Source organism: Hyperoodon ampullatus (genome assembly GCF_949752795.1).
Source record: "Hyperoodon ampullatus genome assembly, chromosome: 1".
NCBI lineage: Eukaryota > Metazoa > Chordata > Mammalia > Artiodactyla > Ziphiidae > Hyperoodon > Hyperoodon ampullatus.
In genome coordinates, this window is record NC_136914.1 from 224,942,076 (window position 1) to 224,963,725 (window position 21,650).

General features: G+C 49.0%; 1 protein-coding gene across 11 annotated transcripts in view; it reads left to right on the forward strand.

Moving 5' to 3' along the window:
- DOCK1 (dedicator of cytokinesis 1) overlaps nt 1-21,650 on the forward strand; it is a gene marked incomplete at both ends in the record, with an annotated part of 536,109 nt that overhangs the window by 506,472 nt on the left and 7,987 nt on the right. For all 11 annotated transcript variants that reach the window (XM_079700789.1, XM_079700792.1, XM_079700795.1 and 8 more), the window contains 4 exons: nt 164-247; nt 5,927-6,064; nt 14,296-14,441; nt 18,384-18,582. In XM_079700789.1, the coding sequence (XP_079556915.1) occupies nt 164-247; nt 5,927-6,064; nt 14,296-14,441; nt 18,384-18,582 (567 nt within the window). The remainder of the gene's footprint in view (nt 1-163; nt 248-5,926; nt 6,065-14,295; nt 14,442-18,383; nt 18,583-21,650) is intronic.

The following is a 21,650-nucleotide window of genomic DNA, read 5'->3' on the forward strand; positions in this document are numbered from 1 at the left end:
TGCTGAGCTTACTGGATGTTTTGCTGGGGTAGGGTCCAGCCCTGGGGGGAATGAGCTGGGTGATGGCCAGGCTGTGCGTCTGTTTCACACACAGCTCCCTCCCCAGGCCTGGTGTACAAAAACGTGTGCTGATGTACTAAGTGGCTCTCCCTGTCTCCACCAGGCCTTCTTTACAGAGCGGTACCTGCAGGAGCACCCCGAGGCCCACGAAAAGATCGAGAAGCTCAAAGACCTGATTGCATGGCAGGTAAATGTCCAGTGGCAGCTGCAGGGCCCGAGGCGGGGAAAGTGGAGTCTGGGACCAGATCCACCAGGGCCACCTTGGCACACCTGCCAGCCGCCACGGAGGACCCTGGACATCAGCCAGAGCACCTGTGACCATGTTTGTCCCGGATAAACCCATTCACCACTGCCGTGATTAACTCGACCCCTGGTTGTAGTCATGCATTTGAACACCTAGAAAGTTCTGTCTTGCAAATGAGCCTGGTCTGTTTCCTCCCCTCGGTCAGTGCAGTGCCTGCTGGAAAATCTTTGTCTGGTATCAACAGAACGGAACATCACGGGCAAGGTCAGGAAACGGTGATGCCCTAGAGACCGTGGCTCCAGCCTGTCCTGGGAGGGCACTCAAGCCGATGCCATCGGCACGAGAGGTGGGGATGGGGAACCGCCGAGCACCCACCCTCCTGTTCCCCCTGCCGGTGGTCAGGGTTGGGGAAAGGGGTCCTCATTTCTGTTTCCCCAGCTGTAATTCTGCATATCCTTTGGCTTTTCTGCTTGTGCTCCTGAGGCCTTCTGAGTCTTTCCTTAGCGGGACATGGTTTGGAAAGGCTGGGCAGCTCTGGAGGGTGTCCTGGGCTCCATTGGAAGTTCCCTTTTCTTGTGTCTGGGCTTCTGGAGCTTTCATGAGACTGGAGGTGGAGGGGACGTCCAGACCCAATTCCTGTGGGAGCGCTGCCTACTTGCTCTGGACTTTGGACAACTTGCTTCTTTAAGCTTCCTTTTCTCACGTGGGAGGCAAAGAGGGTGCTGCTTACCTACACCCCACACGCCAGGCCGCGGGAAGAGGGCTGAGGAAGGCAGAGGCCAGGGTCTCCCTGTGCCTGGGCAGCATCCCGCCCTAGCCCAGGGGTCCCAGGCTGTGACCAGTGCTCCATGGCCGCTTTGCTCCCGGCCTCCCTGGAGCCTCACCAGCCTCCCTTGGAGCCTCACCGTCCTGGCTTCGTCATCAGCACATGGGCTGTCTGACCTGTTAGGGTGGAGCGGGGCTGAGTTTTGGTTTCAAGCCTAATTACAAGTATTTATTTTATATCTATAAAATATATATGGATATTGCTGTGATAAAATTTATGTAACATAAAATTTACCACCTTAGTCATTTTTCCGTGCACAGTCCAGTGGCATCAAGTATGTCCCCGTCGTGGTGCAGCCATCACCACCATCCATCTCCAGAACTTTTTCATCCTGCAAAGCCACCGTGTACCCAGTAAACAATACCTCTCCACCCTCCCACCCCTGGAAACCACCATCCTACTTTCTGTCTCTATGCATTTGATTATTCCGGGGACCTCATGTAAGTGGAATAATACATTGTCCTTTTGTGACGGGCTTATTCCACTTGACGTAATGTTTTTCAGGTTCATCTGTGTTGTAACGTGTCAGAATTTCATTCCTTTTTAAGGCTGAAGAGTATTCCACTGTCTGTATAGACCACTTTTTACTTATCTGTTCATTCGCTGACGGACACTTGGGTTGCGTCCACTTTTGCTATTGTAAATGATGTTATAATGAACCTGGGTGTACAAATATCTGTTCTGCTTCCTGCTTTCACTTCTTTTGGGTATATACCCAGAAGTGGATGGTTGGATCATATAAGTCTATTTTTAGTTTTTTGAGGAAGCACTGTATTGTTTTCCACAGCAGCTGCAGTATTTTCCATTCCCACCAATAATCATGCAGGATGGTTCCAATTTCGCCTCATCCTCATCAACATTTGTTAGTTTTTGGTTTTCTTTTTGTTTGTTTGTTTTATAGCTGCCATCCTAATGGGTGTGACTTTGCCACAAATCTGTAGGCATTTGATATCAATTTGCCTTGGAATTCTTCTGGGATAAGACACCCTGGGAGCTGAATTTAAGGGAACTTTTTGGCCATGATGGTTTCTTTGCACAAGATGTAAGCCTCAGGTAGGCAGTCTCCCTCTGTTACTAAAAAAGAGGGAGAGAATTTAAAGGTCTGAATGATTCCATTTTAGATGTTGTAAAAACCAAAGTGTACAAAATTCAAAACTCCACTGAAAGCTATATAAAACCATTGCTACACAAAAACTAGTTTGGTCTGCAAAAGTTCTATTGATTTTTTTTTTTACTGTAAGCTTTTACAGAAAATTGGATTTTAAGAGTTTCAAGCCCTACAGAAGAAAATAATTTGCTCCCCAGAGAGAACTTGATGTCAGCATTATGTCATCACCCCTAATAAGTATATTAAAGGATGAATTTTAAAGTAGCTCACAGGAAAGTCGGGAAAAAAAAATCTGTTTTCTAGCCACTTCATTAAATCAAAGAGTGATGAAAAATACATATTCAAAACATTACCTGTGGGCTTTCCTGGTGGCGCAGTGGTTGAGAGTCCGCCTGCCGATGCAGGGGACACAGGTTCGTGCCTCGGTCTGGGAAGATCCCACATGCCGCGGAGCAGCTGGGCCCGTGAGCCATGGCCGCTGAGCCTGCGCATCCGGAGCCTGTGCTCCACAGCGGGAGAGGCCACAACAGTGAGAGGCCCGCGTACCGCAAAAAAAAAAAAAAAAAAAAAAACCATTACCTGTGATCTTGCTTTCATTTGCAAATGTTTTGAAGACCCATCTTTTAATATCAGTAATTGAGTCATACGGTCATTAAAAATAAGAAGTTTGGAGTTATCGGAATGCTTTCTTCTGGTTTTGTGTTAATTGGTTTGGTTTGGTTTTTTTCCTGAAAACTCCATCAGGGCAAAGTGAGGTTTTCCTCCTGGGAATCCGAAGGGTTCCTTGGGCAGGGTTTCCACTACTGATGCCTAAAATCATTTGTGAAGGCTGGTTACTAAGGCCCAGGCAGCTCCTGGCTCTGCTGTTGCCGTTGCTGAAACAGAGGGTGCTGATCCCCTCACAGGCAGGAGCTGGGGTCGGGTGCAGGCTGCCTGGGGCCTCTTCTAGGTTTGCGGCTGACACCAGGTCAGCAGTGAGCGCCAGCCCCTTCCTCAAAGGCACAGCTCCATCTTTCCCCACACGCAGCTGTCTTGTTGGGCATCCCTGCTGTGTGTCCAAAGATGAATCCATATAGACTCATATGAAACCACTGTGGTGCGTGCATATTTCTCTTTTTTAAAATTTATTTTATTTATTATTTTTAGCTATGTTGGGTCTTTGTTGCTGCACGCGGGCTTTCTCTAGTTGCGGTGAGCGGGGGCTACTCTTAGTTGCGGTGCACGGGCTTCTCATTGTGGTGGCTTCTCTTGTTGCGGAGCACGGGCTCTAGGCATACGGGCTTCAGTAATTGCAGAACATGGGCTCCAGTAGTTGTGGCACACGGGCTCAGTAGTTGCGGCACACGGGCTCAGTTGCTTCGCGGCATGTGGGATCTTCCCGGACCAGAGCTCGAACCCGTGTCCCCTGCATCGGCAGGCGGATTCTTAACCACTGCGCCACCAGGGAAGCCCCATATTTCTCTTTTGAAATGTACAGAGATGAAAGACCAAACCAACCCATCCATCATCCCCAGCCGATGACAGTCGTACCGGTGTCGCCAGTGCTGGTGCTCCTGGAACACTTAGCAGTGCTTCCAAATGTTCTTTGCCGCTGGCAGGCCATGAACCCATGTAGGAGACACACAGGAGCAGACTTCAAATACAGCACCGCCATTTAGAAGGGTGTCTTTTGAGAGTAGGCTGCATGCTGTCTTTGAACAACTCGAGGTGTGACTTTGGGGAAGTCCTCCCCCCTCTCTGGGCTCTGGGAAACTCTTTAGATGTGCAGACTCCTGGGATCCACTCTAGACCAAACCAGGGCTCTGGGGGTGGGATTCAGGAATCTGCCTGAGAGATTTTGATACTCAGCTTGGTTGGAATCCGAAGACGATTCCAGGCCTCAGTCCATGGCTTCTGCTTGTGTACTAAGCACCTCATATGTTGGAGTGTTTGCACAGAGCATCTTTTTATTCATAGCTTAAGTTCAGTCCCGAGCAGACACAGAACAAGGGCTAGATCCCACCCTTCTTTTAGAAGGTTGTATCTGACCAATGTCAGGGACCTGTTGAGGGGATACATTTCATACCCCATGAATTTCACCTGCCAGATCACTGCTCATTCAGTCCCAAGACCTGAACCAAAGGGTCTTAACTTTAGTCCAGCAAGTAGCTTCTTTGATGTCAAGAATCTGGCCAATTAAGAGTTTTATCAAACCAACAACAAAAAAATGCAGAAATGATTGGACCACACTTTTATACATTTGAGAGAGGGCCATTTTACAAGATGTTTTCAGGATCTAGAGTGGCTGTGCTTTAACCTTGAGACAGCACCCCAACGTTTGTCTTCACGCCCAGATAGCCACGACACATTTACGATACCACCAAAAGTTGTCTGCAACCTGCCTTTGCCGACCCCCAGGAAGCAAAAGGATTTCTGGGAGCGTTTTCTTCTGTTGAACCTGAACAAACTGCAGCTAGCCCCTGGAGGCTGCCATCTGCAAGAGTAATTCGTATGGAATAGTAAAACGTCCCATCTAGTTTGAAACCTTAGCTGCACGCTGTCCTGTGGGTGATAGCTCTTTGGAAAGGGATGCCTGGCGTGTACCTTGGGTATAAGCCCAACTGTCAGCCAAACACACTTTGTGCCAGGGCAACTCGAGAGCAGGCTGGGTGGTGTAAACACAGGGGAGCGCTCACTTACTCCGTCCTTTCCTGGAGCACCACAAGAGGCACCAGCTGCGTGCTATAAATGGCAACCACATACGTTTTATGCATTGATTCATCTTGATAAGATTTCTTGAATTTGTTCACATGAAATTCAATTGTGTACTTATTATCCTTCTTACTAATAAATGTGCTCATTTAGACTGGTGTTCTGTCATATTAAGAAAATCTGTTTTTAATCAGTATTTTGATTTAATTGTAAATTATTAAGAGGAAGCCTCTTAGCCTGATTGCATTGAAGAGCATCTACCTCCCAGTCTGAGCCTCAGGGGAAGCAGAAGCCAGGGGAAGAAAGGAGGCTTTCTCACACCCACCCCCAACAGCTGTGACTCTGGAGGGTCTCTGGGGCTGGGGAATAAAAATGTCTCTACGACGCTTTTAAAGGTCAGCTATATCTCCACGCTCCGATGTGGAGTCTTGGCATGGATATTTGTGACAGCAGTGTTGGCAGAGACATGATTCTTTTTAGTTTTAAGGAAGAATAAATCTGGTTTTCTTTCCAAATAAGAACATCCTTCAGGACTATAGATCACGTATTATTAGGTTTTTACATTGTGGAATAGGGTTCTCAGTGGCCTGTCGAGGCAATATTCTTAGCGAAAAAAATCTTTGTACTGTGACTTGGCCCTTTGCTAACAGATCAAGTCATAGCTAAACAAATCCAACACGCAGCCCTTCCCAAATCCAAGTGGAAAGCACGGAGATGTCTATTCTGGGGTCGATGGTCAAACGTGAGTCAGGCGAAGTAACGGAGCAGCCGTGTGCTGCATACCGCACTAGACGTGTCCGACTTAAAACACAAATGCTTGTCATTTACACATTGTGGTCTGGGGGAGTAACCTGCCTGATGATGAATTTAATCAGCCGGTTTGACTGGGAAACCAAAGCAGATGCATTTTGCACGTCGCCACTTTCTGCCTGGTGTGCGTTTCTCTCCCTAGACCACTAAGCAGGAAATAAGGAACGTCAACCTGTATGTTTTTCAGATTCCATTTTTGGCCGAAGGGATCAGGATTCATGGAGACAAAGTCACAGAAGCACTAAGGCCATTTCATGAGAGAATGGAAGCCTGTTTCAAACAGTTAAAGGAAAAAGTGGAGAAGCAGTACGGAGTCCGGACCATGGTAAGTGGCTGGCGCGGCAGAGGGGAGGGAGCGTGTCTCTGTGTCACACTGTCCGACTGTGACAGGCTCACAGGGCCGAGTACTTGAGTTGTGTACGTGATGCCTGCTTAGGAAGTGAGATAAGGAACCTCCGGCCCTTCATCCTTTCATGTGCCAGCAAACTAGCCACCACCTTTCGATAACTGGAAATGTCAGGGTGTGTAAACGTTCGTGAATTTGCTTGATCACCAAATACCCCGCTTATGGCTGTGAACACAAGCTACCCGTAGTGTTGTGGAGCAACAGAAAGATCTCATAGACCCATGAGCAGAAAGATCTCATAGACCCATAAGCAGAAAGATCTCATAGATCCGTGCGACTCAGGCTGGTTCCCAGAGACCACACCCCAGTAACACAACACGCACGAAGGCATTAAATAACACACAGGGAAACAGCACTCATGATGTCCCAAAGCCGAGGTAGAGCCTGTGCCCAGGTCAAGGTCAGAGTCATTGAGGGGAGGAGTGGACTGCTGAGGTCTGAAGCTGTTACCTATTGGAGGAAGGGGTCACTGATCTAGGCCAAGGGTAAGTTGCAGGAGACGAGCTGGACACTGGCTGGAGGGAGGACTCACTTAGCAAAGGCTGAAGGCAGGGATTTGAATGGCAGGCCAGGGGCCGGTGCAGACACAGCCATGCCTTGGGCAGAAGATAAATTGTAAGGAGGAGCTGGGAAGGTGACCAGCCCCCCAGAGCCTGGAATGCCAGGATGTTCCAGGATGAAGGACAGAGCTGAGCTTTTTTTTTTTTTTTTTTAACATCCTTATTGGGGCATAATTACTTTAAGCTGGGACGAAGTGGGAGTGGGATGGACATATATACACTACCAAATGTAAAACAGATAGCTAGTGGGAAGCAGCCACATAGCACAGGGACATCAGACCTGGGCTTTTTTTTTTTTTTTTTTTTTTTTTTTTTGCGGTACGCAGGCCTCTCACTGTTGTGGCCTCTCCCGTTGCAGAGCACAGGCTCCGGACGGGCAGGCTCAGTGGCCATGGCTCACGGGCCCAGCCGCTCCGTGGCATGTGGGATCTTCCCGGACCGGGGCACGAACCCGTGTCCCCTGCATCAGCAGGCAGACTCTCAACCACTGCGCCACCAGGGAAGCCCCAGACCTGGGCTTTTGCTAAGAGTTGGTGCAAGGTCTCCTAGCCAGGGCCGAGATCAGGAGTATGATAAAAAAGTGGCTAGGCATTTTTATGGATGCAAAATACCTGACAGCTTAAGCCTTATGGTGGTAGGCTTGAGGCAGTCTTCATGAGCCATGCCTTAGCATCTCTGGGGGCAGGACCAGACACCTCACATCACAGCACCCCTGTGGTGCAGTTGAAAGCATCACTTCCACCCTTACTCAGGGTCTCTGGGAGCCTTGGTGAGTCCTAGCCTTGACTGCTTGTGGACTCGGGAAACGTCTGGCCTAGCAGATGGCTTGAGGCCCCCTTTCTCCATTGTTCGGGGGTGAGCATCAGGGTCGCAAAAAGAGGCAGCGAGACCTCTTCTGGTCTCCTGGAATCCCATGCCCGCTGGCGTATGCGAGCAGGTCTTCTGTTATCCCGCAAAGGGAAGGCAGGCTGCAGGAGTTACTCCACCTCTCCTAACGCAAGACACTCTACCTCCTAAAGAATCAGGTGTCCAACCAGGTGTGCCATTTTGGTTTTTCTTCTGACCCAGCTCCATCTTTCTGCCGTTCTCTAAACTTCTCTGCTGTTCCCTGTTGAGCTGCCTTCTTTTTGTTCACCCCTTTATCTCACTTAGCAAACACTAATTTAGTGCTTACCATGTGCCGGGGACCTTTCCGAGGTTTTTAACAATTATGGACTTCTTAGGTTCCGGCAACACGAGGAAGGAGACACTGTGGACATCCCCACTTTATAGATAGGGCAGCAGGAGCATGGGAAGGCTCACCAGCCCGAGCTTACACTTAGGAGGTGGCAGAGCTCTTCTTCTTCTCTTGCCCTTGTGGTTGGAGACACGTAAGAGGGCCAGACCACCCCTGAGAGGGGTCATGCTCTATCCTCTCCCACCCTCCCCAGCCCTGCCGGCCGTGCCTGGGCCCCAGAGCCTCCAAGCCTGGGACCTAGCACTCATCAAATGAGGTGTCTTTGGCCTTGACCACAGCAGAGCATGAGCCTGACCAAGCCAAGAGTAACACAACTGCCGGGCTATGGTCTGAAAACTCAGCAGGCAGGAATCTGCGGCCGTCAGCCCAGCAGGAACTCCTGCAGGTGAGCAGGCTTAGAAATCAGGACCACACTGGAGGAGCCTTCATTGCAAGTCAGAATCCTGGAGCTGTGCCTGATCACTCTGGAGCTTGTGACTCATTACAATCAGCGTCAAGTGGCCAGAAGAGTTTCAAAGTACATCACGGTGTACCTCTTTCAAAGTCTGATGCCACTTTTCATTCTTTCTGAGAAATAAACACTTGTGAAATCTCCCAAGTTTTCTTACTAAGTGAAAAGCTTCCTCTTTGATCAATCATTTCATGTATATTTCAGGATGACAGAAATCTGTCTGGCTCACCAGACATCCTTCATATCCCTTTCTCTGCTGTGATTCATGATTTCTCTGCGGCTTGTGCTTGCACACGCGGGAGGAGGAGAGGAGGGCAGGGCGGTCGTGTAGGCAGTGGGACGTCCTCGGCCGGTGATGGGCCATTTGCACCGCAGCCTGAGACGGCATCTTCTCCACCAACGTCCCACCCCGAGGCAGGGTCAGCCAAGACATCTCCACCCCCACCAGCCAGGGGTTGACCAGGCTTGTTGGGAATGAAGTTGGGAACAGAATTAAGGATGCAGTTTCTACCCGTGGATGCTTTGTCCCCTGGAGCTGCCTCCCTGAGTCCACCTCCATTCTGGGACCCCGAAGGCAGGCTCTGCGGCCAGCCTCCCTTGAGCAGACAAAAGGTCAGGCAGATACCCTGTCATTCTCTGGAAAATGTGGTGATAAAATGCCGTCTGGAATGAGGCTTTCCCGTCGTACTGACTTTGAGAACTTTCAAGCTCCTCAGAATACTTTGAAAAGCAATACAGTATCATCCTGTTTTTAAAAAGACGGATTTAAAAGTAAAAACCCCAGGGCTTCCCTGGTGGCACAGTGGTTGGGAATCCGCCTGCCCATGCGGGGGACACGGGTTCGAGGCCTGGTCCGGGAAGATCCCACATGCCGCGGAGCAGCTAAGCCCGTGCACCACAGCTACTGAGCCTGCGCTCCAGAGCCCGTGAACCACAACTGCTGAGTCCGCGTGCCACAACTACTGAAGGCTGGGCGCCTAGAGCCCATGCTCCACAACGAAAGAAGCCACCGCAATGAGAAGCCCGCGCACCGCAACAAAGAGCAGCCCCCGCTCGCCACAACTAGAGAAAGCCTGCACACGGCAACGAAGACCCAACGCAGCCAAAAAATTAAATAAATAAAATTTAAAAAAATAAAATAAAAATAAAAACCCCATAGAAAGGACATAAACCATCTTGTCCATTTTTCTGGGTCAGCCTAAGCCATAGAAAGGGAAGACTTGGACACCCTCTGACTCCTAATCCACCGGCGGCTCCATGGGACACCGCCGGCCTGCTCGGCTTTGGCCTTCATTCAGAGAGCCCTGGACTCTAAGGTGCCACCGCTCCCCAGATGAAAGCACAGGAGCCTGGCCTCCTCCGTATACTTAGATAGTGAGGAATGCAGACGCGGGGTCCCCAGAGAAGAGGCCACGAGCACCAGCCACGTTCAGCACTGGTCCCCAGCTCCTGGGGAGAGGGCTGGAGTGAGTCTGTGCTTCAGGCCGTGGTAACAACAGCAAGGGCAACGGAGGCTGCGGTTCAGAGCGTGGCCCGCCCTGCGCACGTCACCTGCGTCATTTCAGCTCATCCTCGCCGGCCTCTCAAGGTGGCATGATTATTCCCTACACGCTCAGGAGGAAGCTGAGACCCAGAGCAGTTCCATGTTTTATGCCAGGTCACCTCGTCCGTGCCAGAGCCAACATTCCCGCCTAATTCTAACCTCCCCCCTGCTGCCCGCCCCACCACAGGGACAGAGACGTCCCCTCTCTCAAAGTGTCCTAGCGTTGGAGCTACCCCATCAGGGCTGGGAGAGACCAACTGCTTCAGATGAAAAAACAAAAGCCCTGGATCCTCAATTTCTAGAGGCTCTGCTTGGTCAAGAAGGAATTGGGAGGTGACTGGCCCGGGGGAACCCAGGGCCACACCCAGTGGCTGCCCTGCTGATACGGGACCAAGACTGGCTTCTGTCCGTCCTCTGCCAGAGCCGGCTCCTGCCGCCCCCCTTCCTGTGTTCTTCCCAATCCGTGCTTGTGCGTCCCGACCGAGACTCAAGGTCGCCTCTCTGGGCAAATCGCCAGCCCTCTGTGGTTGCGGGTAGGACGCTCACGGCTGCTTCCTGGGCCTTCCCACGAGCTGGATGAGGTCATCCTGTGGCCATTGGCACCGCCTGGTCCCTGGCCGCCTCCCTCCTGTGCACCCCCTCCCTCGGCCCTGGCTGCCATGAAGATCATTTCATCAGAGAAATGGAAACCATCATGCTGGGCGCTCTTAGGAATGGGGGCTCACAGCACCCAGATGTCAGATGGGTCGTGTTTCTTCTCCACCGTAAGCAGAGCTGCATTTCCTGGAAGGCTGCGTCTCCACGTACCCAGAAGATGATGGACAACGGAGGCAGCATCTGCCAAGCCAGAAAAATCACCCGAGCACGAGGTTGACAGCTGTCTTCTCCTCTGCCCGTCACCTGGATCCAGAGAGGACTGGGTTGAAGTCAAGCTGAGGCGGTTGCCGGGGAGAAGTGGGAAGGCAGCCCCTCGCGGGTCAGGAGGTGATATGAGCAGGTGGCTGCTCAGAAAGACAGTCCCCAGCTTCCGGAACGCTAATCCCCACCTCTGAGCTGTCCTCAGAAGCTGCTGCTGTGGGAGAACTGTCAGGGGAGAGCCTGGGTTTTGAAAGGCAGCGGCCGTGAACAGGTCTCACTCAAAGCATCAAGAGGGTCAGAGTCCCACAGAGATGCCGGAGAGAGGAGCAGTAGCCAAGCTGGGCACGGTGGTACCAGGGGTAGCAGATGGGGCGGTCAGGATGCACCTAGAGCAGCAGGCAGGACTCTTCCTTGGGAGGGTCAGGAACAGAGGGGCCCAGAACAGGCTCCCAGGGCTCAGCCGAGAGGCTGGATGAGAGGAACACTTCTGGCCTTGGATTACCGTCTGAACGTGTTGAAGAAAGGGAAACTACTGAATGGGAGAAAGTATCTGCAAATCATAGGACTGCTAAGGGGTTAATATCCAACATATATAAACAGTCTATGCGACTCAACATCATAAAAACAAACCACGCGGTTAAAAAATGGCCAGAGGACCTCAGTAGACATTTTTCCAAAGAGGACATGCAGATGGCCAATAGGCACATAAAAAGATGCTCAACATCACGAATCATCAGGGAAATGCAAATCAAAACCACAATGAGATACCACCTCACATCTGTCAGAACGGCTGTCATGACAACAAACACAAATGACAAATGTTGGTGAGGATGTGGAGAAAAGGGAAGCCTTGTGCACTGTTTATGGGAATGTAAATTGGTGCAGCCAGTGTGGAAAACAGTATGGAGGTTTCTCAAAAAACTAAAAGTAGAACTACCCTATGACCCAGCAATCCCACTCATGGATATATATCTGGAAAAACCAAAAACAGTAATTCAAAAAGATACATATACCCCAGTGTTCATAGCAACATTATTTACAATTGCCAAGATGTGGAAGCAACCTCAGAAGGTATGAGATATATATGAATACCACTCAGACATAAAAAAAGAATAAAGTGTTGCCAATTTGCAGCAAAATGGATGGACTTGGAGGGTATTATGCTCAGTGAAATAGGTCAGAGAAAGATAAACACTGTATGATATCACGTATATGTGAAATCTAAAAAATACAACAAACTAATGAATATAACAGAAAAGAAGCAGACTTAACAGATATAGAGAACAAACTAGTGGTTACCAGTGGGGAGAGGGAAGGGGAGGGACACTATAGGGGGAGGGGATTAAGAGGTACAAACTGTTAGGTATAAAATAAGCTACAAAGATATATTGTACAACACAGGGAATAGAGCCAGTATTTTATAATAACTGTAAATGGAATATAACCTTTTTTTTAACATCTTTATCAGAGTATAATTGCTTTACAATGGTGTATTAGTTTCTGCTTTATAACAAAGTGAATCAGTTATACATATACATATATCCCCATATCTCTTCCCTCTTGCATCTCCCTCCCTCCCACCCCTCTAGGTGGTCGCAAAGCACCGAGCTGATCTCCCTGTGCTATGCGGCTGCTTCCCACTAGCCATCTGTTTTACGTTTGGTAGTGCATATATGTCCATGCCACTCTCTCAGTTTGTCACAGAAATGCCTGAGAAGAGGATATTGTAGACTGAGTTTCTAGAAACATTTTTACAATTTGGATTAATCTGCAAGTAACCACTTCCTTTTAAGTTTTCCTTATAAAAGCCAATTAATGACAATGGCTGTCTCCCTGGAGATGGGCCATGGCACCATCATTGGTGCTAAACCCAAGACGGACCAGACCCTCTGTGCTGGCAGATTTCAGCTGCATATTAAGCCAGTGATCAGTAAACTATGGCCTGACACCTGTTCTTGTAAATAAAGTTTTATTGGAACACAGCTGTGCTCACTTATTTCTGTACTGTTTATGACTCTTTTCATGCTTGGGACAGAGACCTTATGGCCCGCAAGCCTGAAATACTTATTATCTGACCCTTTGCAGAAAACAGTTTCCAGCTTCTGCTTTACACTGTTCTTTAGCAATTTTGAACCTTTTACTATTTTAAAATTTTTATTTTATTGAAGTATAGTTGATTTGCAACGTTGTCTTAATTTCTGCTGTACAGCGAGATGATTCAGTCATACATATATATATATATATATATATATATATATATATATATACATTCTTTTTCATATTCTTTTCCATTATAGTTCATCACAGGATATTGAATATAGTTCCCTGTGCTATACAGTAGGACCGTGTTGTTTATCCATTCCGTATGTAATAGATTGCATCTGCTAATCGCAAACTCACAATCCATCCCTCCTTTTCCCCTTGGCAACCACAAGTCTGTTGAACCTTTTACTATTGAAGAGATAGTGTACAGATCAAATAGTATTTCATGGGCAAAACAAATATTTAAGAAACAGACCGTCTTTTCAATGGTGTTATACAATCTGTAATCACCGTGGTCCCAGGTAGGTCTTCTATAGGTGATGGGCTGAATGAAACACCAGCTTTGGTGGAGTGGGGATGGGCTTTAGGGAGGTTGAAGCCACACAGAGAGGGAATGCCCTACAGGAATTTGGTTTCCACATCCTCAGGTTAAAGAAAGGAGCTTCTGCTGCAGCTGCCATCCCAGATGTGCCAACATCTGGCTCGGGGTGCAGGTACACTAGCATTTTGTAGCTAATTAGGTGTTGACATGTGCTGTATTTCAGTGACACTTATTTTGTTAATATACCATAGTATGACATGACAAAGAGACGATGGAAAACTCTATCCAGAGACCGTTCTTCTCTAGAATGCATCACTGGTCCACTTTCTGGTGAGAAGGAGGAGTTTTAGCAAGGCCAGCCATGGATCCATCTAATCCATTGTACCAGTCACTGGCAGGGGAGGAAATCCACCTTTAATTAAGCAGCAGGTGCATCTTATTTTAGTCTAGAGAAGTTCAGTCATTATGCATCCATATAGTTTAGTGATCTTCTTGGTTTGTCACCATGCAGAGATACAAAGTTATCTAAAGATCTTGTAAAATTCTTTCACATTCTAGATATTTTTCTGCAAGTTAAATTTTCTGATCAGTACATTGTACTATGACTCTGGAACAAGTTGATGCCTTGTGGTCTTGGTAGAGAAAACTGCTTTTTAAATTTAAAAAGAAAACAAAGTTCTTCCTGGTATTTTTCACAGTATCAAATCAGATTTCAAAAAGCCTCCAAATAATCATCGTTTTTGTCTTCAACTTTGAACAAGCACATGCACTGTTCATGAAAGTGTGGACAGTTTTGATCTAGATTCCGGGCTGCTAAGACCACCTGGTCCAAGGTGTCCGCCCGTGCCAGGCTGGGCGCCTTTTGCCACAGCATCAAACAAGTCTCTCTCTGTTTCTCTCCCCTCTGCCTAACCCAGCCCTCAAGTCTGGACGACAGGAGAGGCAGCCGTCCCCGGTCCATGGTCCGATCCTTCACAATGCCTTCCTCATCCCGGCCTCTGTCTGTGGCCTCTGTCTCGTCCCTGTCATCAGACAGCACCCCTTCCAGGCCGGGCTCCGATGGGTGAGTCTGGCTCAGCAGCTGGGGAGGGTTGGGAGGGGCTTCAAGGAGCCACCCAGGGCCCTGGGTTTGTTTCATCACACCTGAGAGGATTTTTAAAAATCAAAATTCTCTTTGAAATGGAGACCATCCAAGACTTTTACAATCATGGTGCCACTAAGACGTGTAGAGTCTTGTGAATTTTTGAGAAAAAATGTCTCGCTTTGGGTACCACTTTGGATGAGGTTTCCATCAAATTGTAAAACCTCCAGGTGAGTGTTCAGTCCTTTTCAGCAAGTCCCGGAAGCAGTGTGATGCATTCCTTGCCAGCTGCGTGCTTGTACTTTTCATCTCTTGCTCACTTCCAAGGTGTCACACTAGGGCAGGACTGTCACACACAGGCAGGCTTCCTTGAGAGCTGGCAGGGCCACCTTCTTTCTACAAGATCCCTTTGGAGACCCAGTTCTGCTCTTGAGCACCGGATGGCACAGAGCAACTAAGAAGGGATCAAGAACGGAACAGACGGGTGAACATTTCATTGAGCTCCCACTGTGTCTCCTGCCAAGAGAACCTCGTTACTGACATTTTTGTGTGTTTTGCGATAGCATATATGAAAAGTTTGTCCTGATTATACAGAAAGAAAAAATGTCACATGAAATTTAAACAGTAGAGAAGAACTTCTAATTGTTTTGCTGTCGAGTTTGCACAGTTGTGTGTTTGTCCGAGCCCATTTGGTTTACAATCCATCATCCCATCCTATCAAACCCACAGGCTCCTGACCCCTGCGACACGCAGACACAAACTTCCAGGGCGCCCCAAGGGACAGCTCCAACCCAAGTGCCCTTTGTTGCCGATGAGCAATGTACCCAATGAAGGATGGCAAACTGTTCCCACGTTTTTTTCCTAACAGTAATTTTTGTTGTTGTTGTTGGTTTTTTTTTTTTTGGCGGTACGTGGGCCTCTCACTGTTGTGGCCTCTCCCGTTGCGGAGCACAGGCTCCGGACGCGCAGGCTCAGCGGCCATGGCTCACGGGCCCAGCCGCTCCGTGGCATGTGGGATCTTCCTGGACCGGGGCACGAACCCGTGTCCCCTGCATCGGCAGGTGGACTCTCAACCACTGCGCCACCAGGGAAGCCCGCTAACAGTAATTTTTATCAGTGTCTGCTACTTCTAAGGCCAAGTCCATATGGAAAACCTCAACTTAGAGGTATTTAAATCAAGTGTGCTTGTCACTGGGAGCAAGATTGCTAAAGAAACTTAATTCACCTTCTCCCCAGGGAAATCCCCAGGCTAGTTATGAAAAGGTTTTTATATTTTCAGGAACGTAGGGGTGAGGGCAGAAAGTGATGTAGAGGTTTTAGATGGAAGAGTACTGTCCTGCACGTGTGAATACATGAGTGGGAATCGTTGTCTCCACCCCGGAGCCATATTTGTTTAACCTTGAACTAGAAGGCATCTTTATTAGAGTCCAGATTTTTGTTCATTCTCGGGGTTACCACCCTTCACTACCTAACAGATGTGGAGAAAATGAGGCTTTGGTCTCAGATGGCACCAGTTATGTGCAGAATAAAGTTCGTCCTGTCGGCAGTTGGTTCTCATAATGTGAAAAATTTAAAGCTCAGCCTTTCTCTTGGTTCCTTGTATATTCGTCTGGATTTCACAGCGCAGGTTTTCCCCGGAGCTTTAAGATGTCCACTAATCCTTTGTTTCCCTGCATTAATTATCCCAAGTTCTACCAAACCTAGAATAAAATCATGAAAAATTTTAAATTTTTGTTTATAGTAGAAGAGATATAATATTTAACACCTAATGGATGTTGATTTAGTAGTTATTGTGTATCCAGCTGGAAAAGTCCAGATGCCCAGAAATGACTTAATAATCAAAGTCAACACTGGTGGATTTCATTAATCATTTTCAAGTTTTTATTATGCAAAAATTTCAGACATATACAAAGGAGACAAAATAGCATAATGAGGGCCTGTACCAGCCATGAGCCAGCCTCAACAATGGTCAACTCCTAGCCCACACTCTCCCTCTTCCATATTATTCCGAAGCAAATCTCAGGCATCATATCATTTCATCCATAAACAATTCAGTGTGAATTTCTAAAAGGTAAGAATTTACCAAAAACACAATCATACTACCTTTAGCACATGTAAAAAGTGAACAGTAATTCCATACTATCATCAAATATTGGTTTTAATTTCCACTTGGGGCATAAATGGCTTTTTTTTTTGTTTTTCTTTTTAGTTTGAAACTGATCCAAATAAGAGCCCCACTTTGCAGCTGGCTGCTGTATCTCTTTAGTTCTCTTTTAATCAATAGATTTCCCCTTCTACTTTTTTCTTTTCATTTCTTTTCCTTGTAATTTATTTGTTGAGAAATCCAGGTTGCTTCTGGTGTCATCTGGATTTTGCTTATTGCATCCCCTACAGTGTTATTGACTGTGTATCTCTGTTTTTCATATTTCCTGCAGATTAGTGGTCACATCTGTAGGCTTGTGCACATTCAGGCATGAGTTGGGGACAGGATGACTTCAGTGTTCTTCATTCAGAAGGACATTCGTGTCTCTCTCCCTTGCAATGATGTTAGCAGCTATTGATAATCAATGCCTACATTCAGTACCATTACTGTTCAAATCCTGCTGACCATCCAGTTTTTTCTTTTTTTTTTTTTACAAAACGTAGCAGATGTGATTCTTGCTCTCAGCAGTCAGCGTCTTCTATGGATTTGAAATGTGGTTTTGTGAATGGTCCATCTACTAAGTGTTGGCTTCCATGTGACCTCTCCCATGTCGGGGAGCCAAGGTGCTGGAATGGTCTTATTCAGAGCAGTGGTTTTGTTCTCAGTGTCCTGTTCACAAATAAGTTTGAAAGAAACCACAGCTAGGATGGCAATGTGACAGGCTTTCTAGATTTCCTTCTCTTACAATCAGTGTCCCCTTGAAGAAGATACTTCAGTCTCCAGGTGTCCCAGGAAGTCAGGCTTGGAAGGTTTCAGGACTGGGGGCTCCCAGGGGCAGGCCCGAGACCTGGCCCCTTATCTTGACAGCCCGCGTTACGGGGGTGGGATTTGCCCTCCCACAGGGCTCAGGGGCTGCCTGACATTGGGCAGCTCAAGGTCAGGGAGCTTCCGTGAACCCTCTCGGCTGACCACTTTGCTTCTCTTAACCATATGGGAATGATGGGTAGACCACAGTTTAAAAAACACATTTATCAGAAATCACAGTATAGGCTATTTCTCCTATATGACGGTATGACTCTAGCTTCTTTTAAGAGATCATATCTCTTCTTAAATACCATTTTCATTCCATTTCATCGTGTGAAGTGGGACATCCAGCCCATGGTGCTCAGAGGTTGTGGAGACTCACCAGCAGGTGGCAGAGCTGAGACCCAGAATCTCCGTCTCAAGCTCAGTTCTCTGCTAAAACACTGAGAGCATCTCCACATCCTTGCAAGCTGGAATTGGCTTGTTTCTCACTGAGCCGTCAAAGGGCTGTCAAATGGAAGCTACCTGTGTACCGATACAGACACTTCTTTGCATTAGCATCTGCCTGTTTCTCCTCATTGCATTCGTGAATATTTCAGTATGACTGTCTCAAAGGTGAGGGCTTCCCTTTTGAAATAGACCCCAAGTACCATCCTCCCATCGTAAATCAACAGTAATCCCTGAATATAATCATCCCATATCCAGTAAGACTTTACATTTCCCTCATCATCCTGTAAGGGTTCTATTTTTTTCCCAATTTGTTTTTATCGAGATTCAAAGCTATAACCATTGCAGTCGGCAATATGTGTCTTAAGTCTCCCTTGGCCTTCCCTTTAAAATCCTTTCTTTCCTTGTAAAATTGGGCATTTCCCAGGGAGCACCTGATTCATTTTGAGTGACTTTACATGGAGCTGCAGGGCGAAAAGCGGTGGCTGTCCTGGTAAGACGTCATTGATTTAAAGAACCATTTCCTTTAGGTTTGCTCTGGAACCCCTCCTGCCAAAGAAAATGCACTCCCGGTCCCAGGACAAGCTAGACAAGGACGACCCAGATAAAGAGAAGAAGGACAAGAAGAAGGAAAAAAGGAACAGCAAACATCAAGAGATATTTGATAAAGAATTTAAACCCACCGACATTCCCCTGCAGCAGTCTGAGGCTGTGATCCTTTCAGAAACGGTAATTTCACAGGGAGCTTTCTCTCGCTCCGCGGTAGCTGCCGGGACCTGTCTAGGCTCCACGTTTAGCCAAGGGGGCTGTCAATTGGATTTCATTGCATTGGCTATGAAATAGTCATTTGAAAATCGGGGGTCTCTCACGGCCCTCCCCTTGTATAACGGATGCCGTAGGGCATCCAGAGGCACAGAGGAAGCTGCATCTCTCCGGAGGATGCTTGTCTTTGCCCCCGTGCTCCATCCTCCATCCCACAGGGGCTGGGGGCAGGGCCAGCCATCAGCAGGCCCCACGTGGTTCTAGGCTCCACAGCAAAGTTGGACTTGCTTCCATTAGACATCCGGACATCTCTGGAGATGCACAGGATGCTTTTGTTGTCAGAGAGCCGTACTCCCGCCCAGCTAACGCTGTTCCCTTGCCCCTTCCTGACCAGAAATCACTAAGCCACCGTTTCTGCCCGAATGTTATAATCTGCTCAGCTAGTGTCCCAGAGCCCCTTCCCGCTGGGCTGTGCCAGCTGTACACGGGTCCGTGTTATCCTCCCAGTCTCATGTGCTCCATGCCTAAATCCCTTGGCCATCTTTCAAAAGGATTTTCAGGGACTTAACGTGACACATGCTGGTGAGTTGACATTAAAGATGGATCCCAGGGAATCTCGTTCATTCCAGAGTCTGGGGTTGTGTGATGGCAGTGAAACCCAAGCAGCATGCTCTCCTCCCAGGGCTGGGCCTGGGGGGATGGGAGCTGCCGCTGCTCCCAGCAGCGCAGAGCAGCGTTTGGAGTCTGGGGGCAAAAATTAGGCACGGACAGCTTCTGGGGTGAACTGTATTCAGGACGTGCTATTTGTAGACTGGAGACAAAATAAAGAGGCTCTCCGAGGCCGTCAGCTTCAAAGGTGAAGTCAGGCTTAGAGCTGCCTCCCTCTCAAAATGGATGGACGTTTGCCTGTACGGTGGCCAAGAATGTGCCTGCCCTGGGCAGGGAGTCCATGACCTGTCCCGGCTGTTACTGAAGGGTTGCTTATCAAAGGGCTCAGGTGGGACCACCGTTTTATAAGACATACTTCACTGCTTGTTTATATCTTGAATACCAGAGGGTATGTTTCATCCAGACCGCATGCCATGGAGACCAGCAGCCACACGCTGCCTGGGTGTTTAGAGGTGGAAGGGAGACCCCAGAGCCACAACGCGGTCTTCATGAAGGCAGATGCCCTTGCGAGGCCTTTGGACACAGCTCGGACTGAAGCTGGGCTTCGGAGTTTCACTGCAGAGTGCAGGGGGCCCAGGGTGTAGGGCCCGGGGCGGGACTGGCCACAGGCTAGCACTAAGTGCCCAGATGCAGCCTCACGCAGTGGGATCCAGAGGTTTCTGATGAGCCCGCCCCCGCCCCCTGTGCTCTGTTCACTCCTCTGGAAAGTTGGGAGGCCAGCGACCCTGCTGGGACGGGCTGGCACCCCGCTCTCTCTGGAGTCCAGACACCATCACTGGGTGGGGGAAGGAACAGCAACATTTTTTGAATATTTACTAAGTGCAGCGCCTGTGCAAGTCTTTTGTACATTCTAATTTAAGCTCCACTTTAAGATGTTAAAACCGAGGGCCTCAGAGGATTTGAGCCACGTGGCAGAGTTGAACAGAATTAAGTTGCGTGCAGAGAAGGGAAAGGACGTGCCAGGCTCAGCCGTCATCACAGTATAAGTCTGTCCCTCCCGCCGTGGCCCTGCTTTCCCACGAGGATGCTAGCAAAGATGGGCTGAGTTCGGCGCAAAGTGCACCCCGCCCCCCATGGCTGGCCCGGGGTACCGTCAGCCAATCCACGAGAACCCACCAAGGTCAGAGCACAGAACCTGGACCCCGCTGTCGGCCTCTGAGGAGTCTCAGAATAACCACCGCTGTAGCCCCAGGGGCTAGGCCTCCTGACTGCTCGCTGGAGGCAGACTGGCTGTTCTTGTCCAGCCCAGGTAGCAGCCTGTCCTCCGGGTTACAGCTGCTGGCAAGGTCTGCGAGTCCAGTTAGGCACCTGGAGTTTCCTATTCAAGCCTCCGTAAGCCTGTGACCGGCCAGGTGCTGCAGGACAGAGCAGGTGGGCTGGTGGGCTCCGTGAGGGGCAGGGTTACCGAGTGGGGGCAGTAGCCCCATTCCCTGGGGCGGCGCTGGGCTCGCCCTGCTCTGTGCGTCCACCTGGCCTCCTCCTGCTTCTGCAGAGGTTTTCTCTGTTCCCTCCACGGGGCTGGATTCGGCTTCCTGCCTGAATTTGCATCATCAACAATTTCATGAGCTCTAGCTGAGCCTCTCAGGGTCTGCCTGGGGCAGGAGGGGGCCCCCTGCACGTGCAGTTTGCATCTCACCAGTAAACCGTCCTCTGCTCCCCGAATTGTCAGAATGTGCGCCTATGGGATGGGGTGGGAAGGATGGGAGGGGCACCCACGCAATCCCTGAATCCCCGTCTCCAGTCCCCATACACACGCAGCCGAGGAGAAGCCCGAGCTCAGCCGGCTGTCCCAGACCTCCCGCAGCAGCTGAGCTGCAGGGAACTCATCGGTTTCTGCAGATGAGGGATGACACCTGGTCTCCGGTATCTCCTTCGTTGGCATAGGATAGTTCTGGAGGTCGGCCTGTTGGCCAGTGTCCCCTCAGTCCCCCGTTTACCAAAGGGCTTAAGCCTTCCTCACCTCCTTCCAGCCTCAGTGGCCTCCAGGGAGGCCCTGCCTTTGCAGACCACTTAGAGGCATATGCTGCCGCCCACCGGCTCTGCAGCTGACCCTCACCAGCAGGCCCAGGAATCAAGCCCCCGGAACCAGGCCCAGAGCCCTGCCCTTCCGCCCTGCCCGTCCTGGAGCAGAAATCTTGATTCCTCCTTCTCAGCTGGGTTAATAACTTTCCTAATTACTCCTACCTTGGGAGTATTTTGAACCGCTTGTGTTCCCCCAGGCCTAATGATCTGAGACCAGGTTGTAAGAAATAGATAAATAAAACACCCCGATGTTACAGATGCAGGAAAAGGCTTAGGTGGGAAAAGTCAAGTGCATCCGCAAGTCAGAGATGGGGAGGAAAAATGCAATGAAAAGTGGAAAGAAT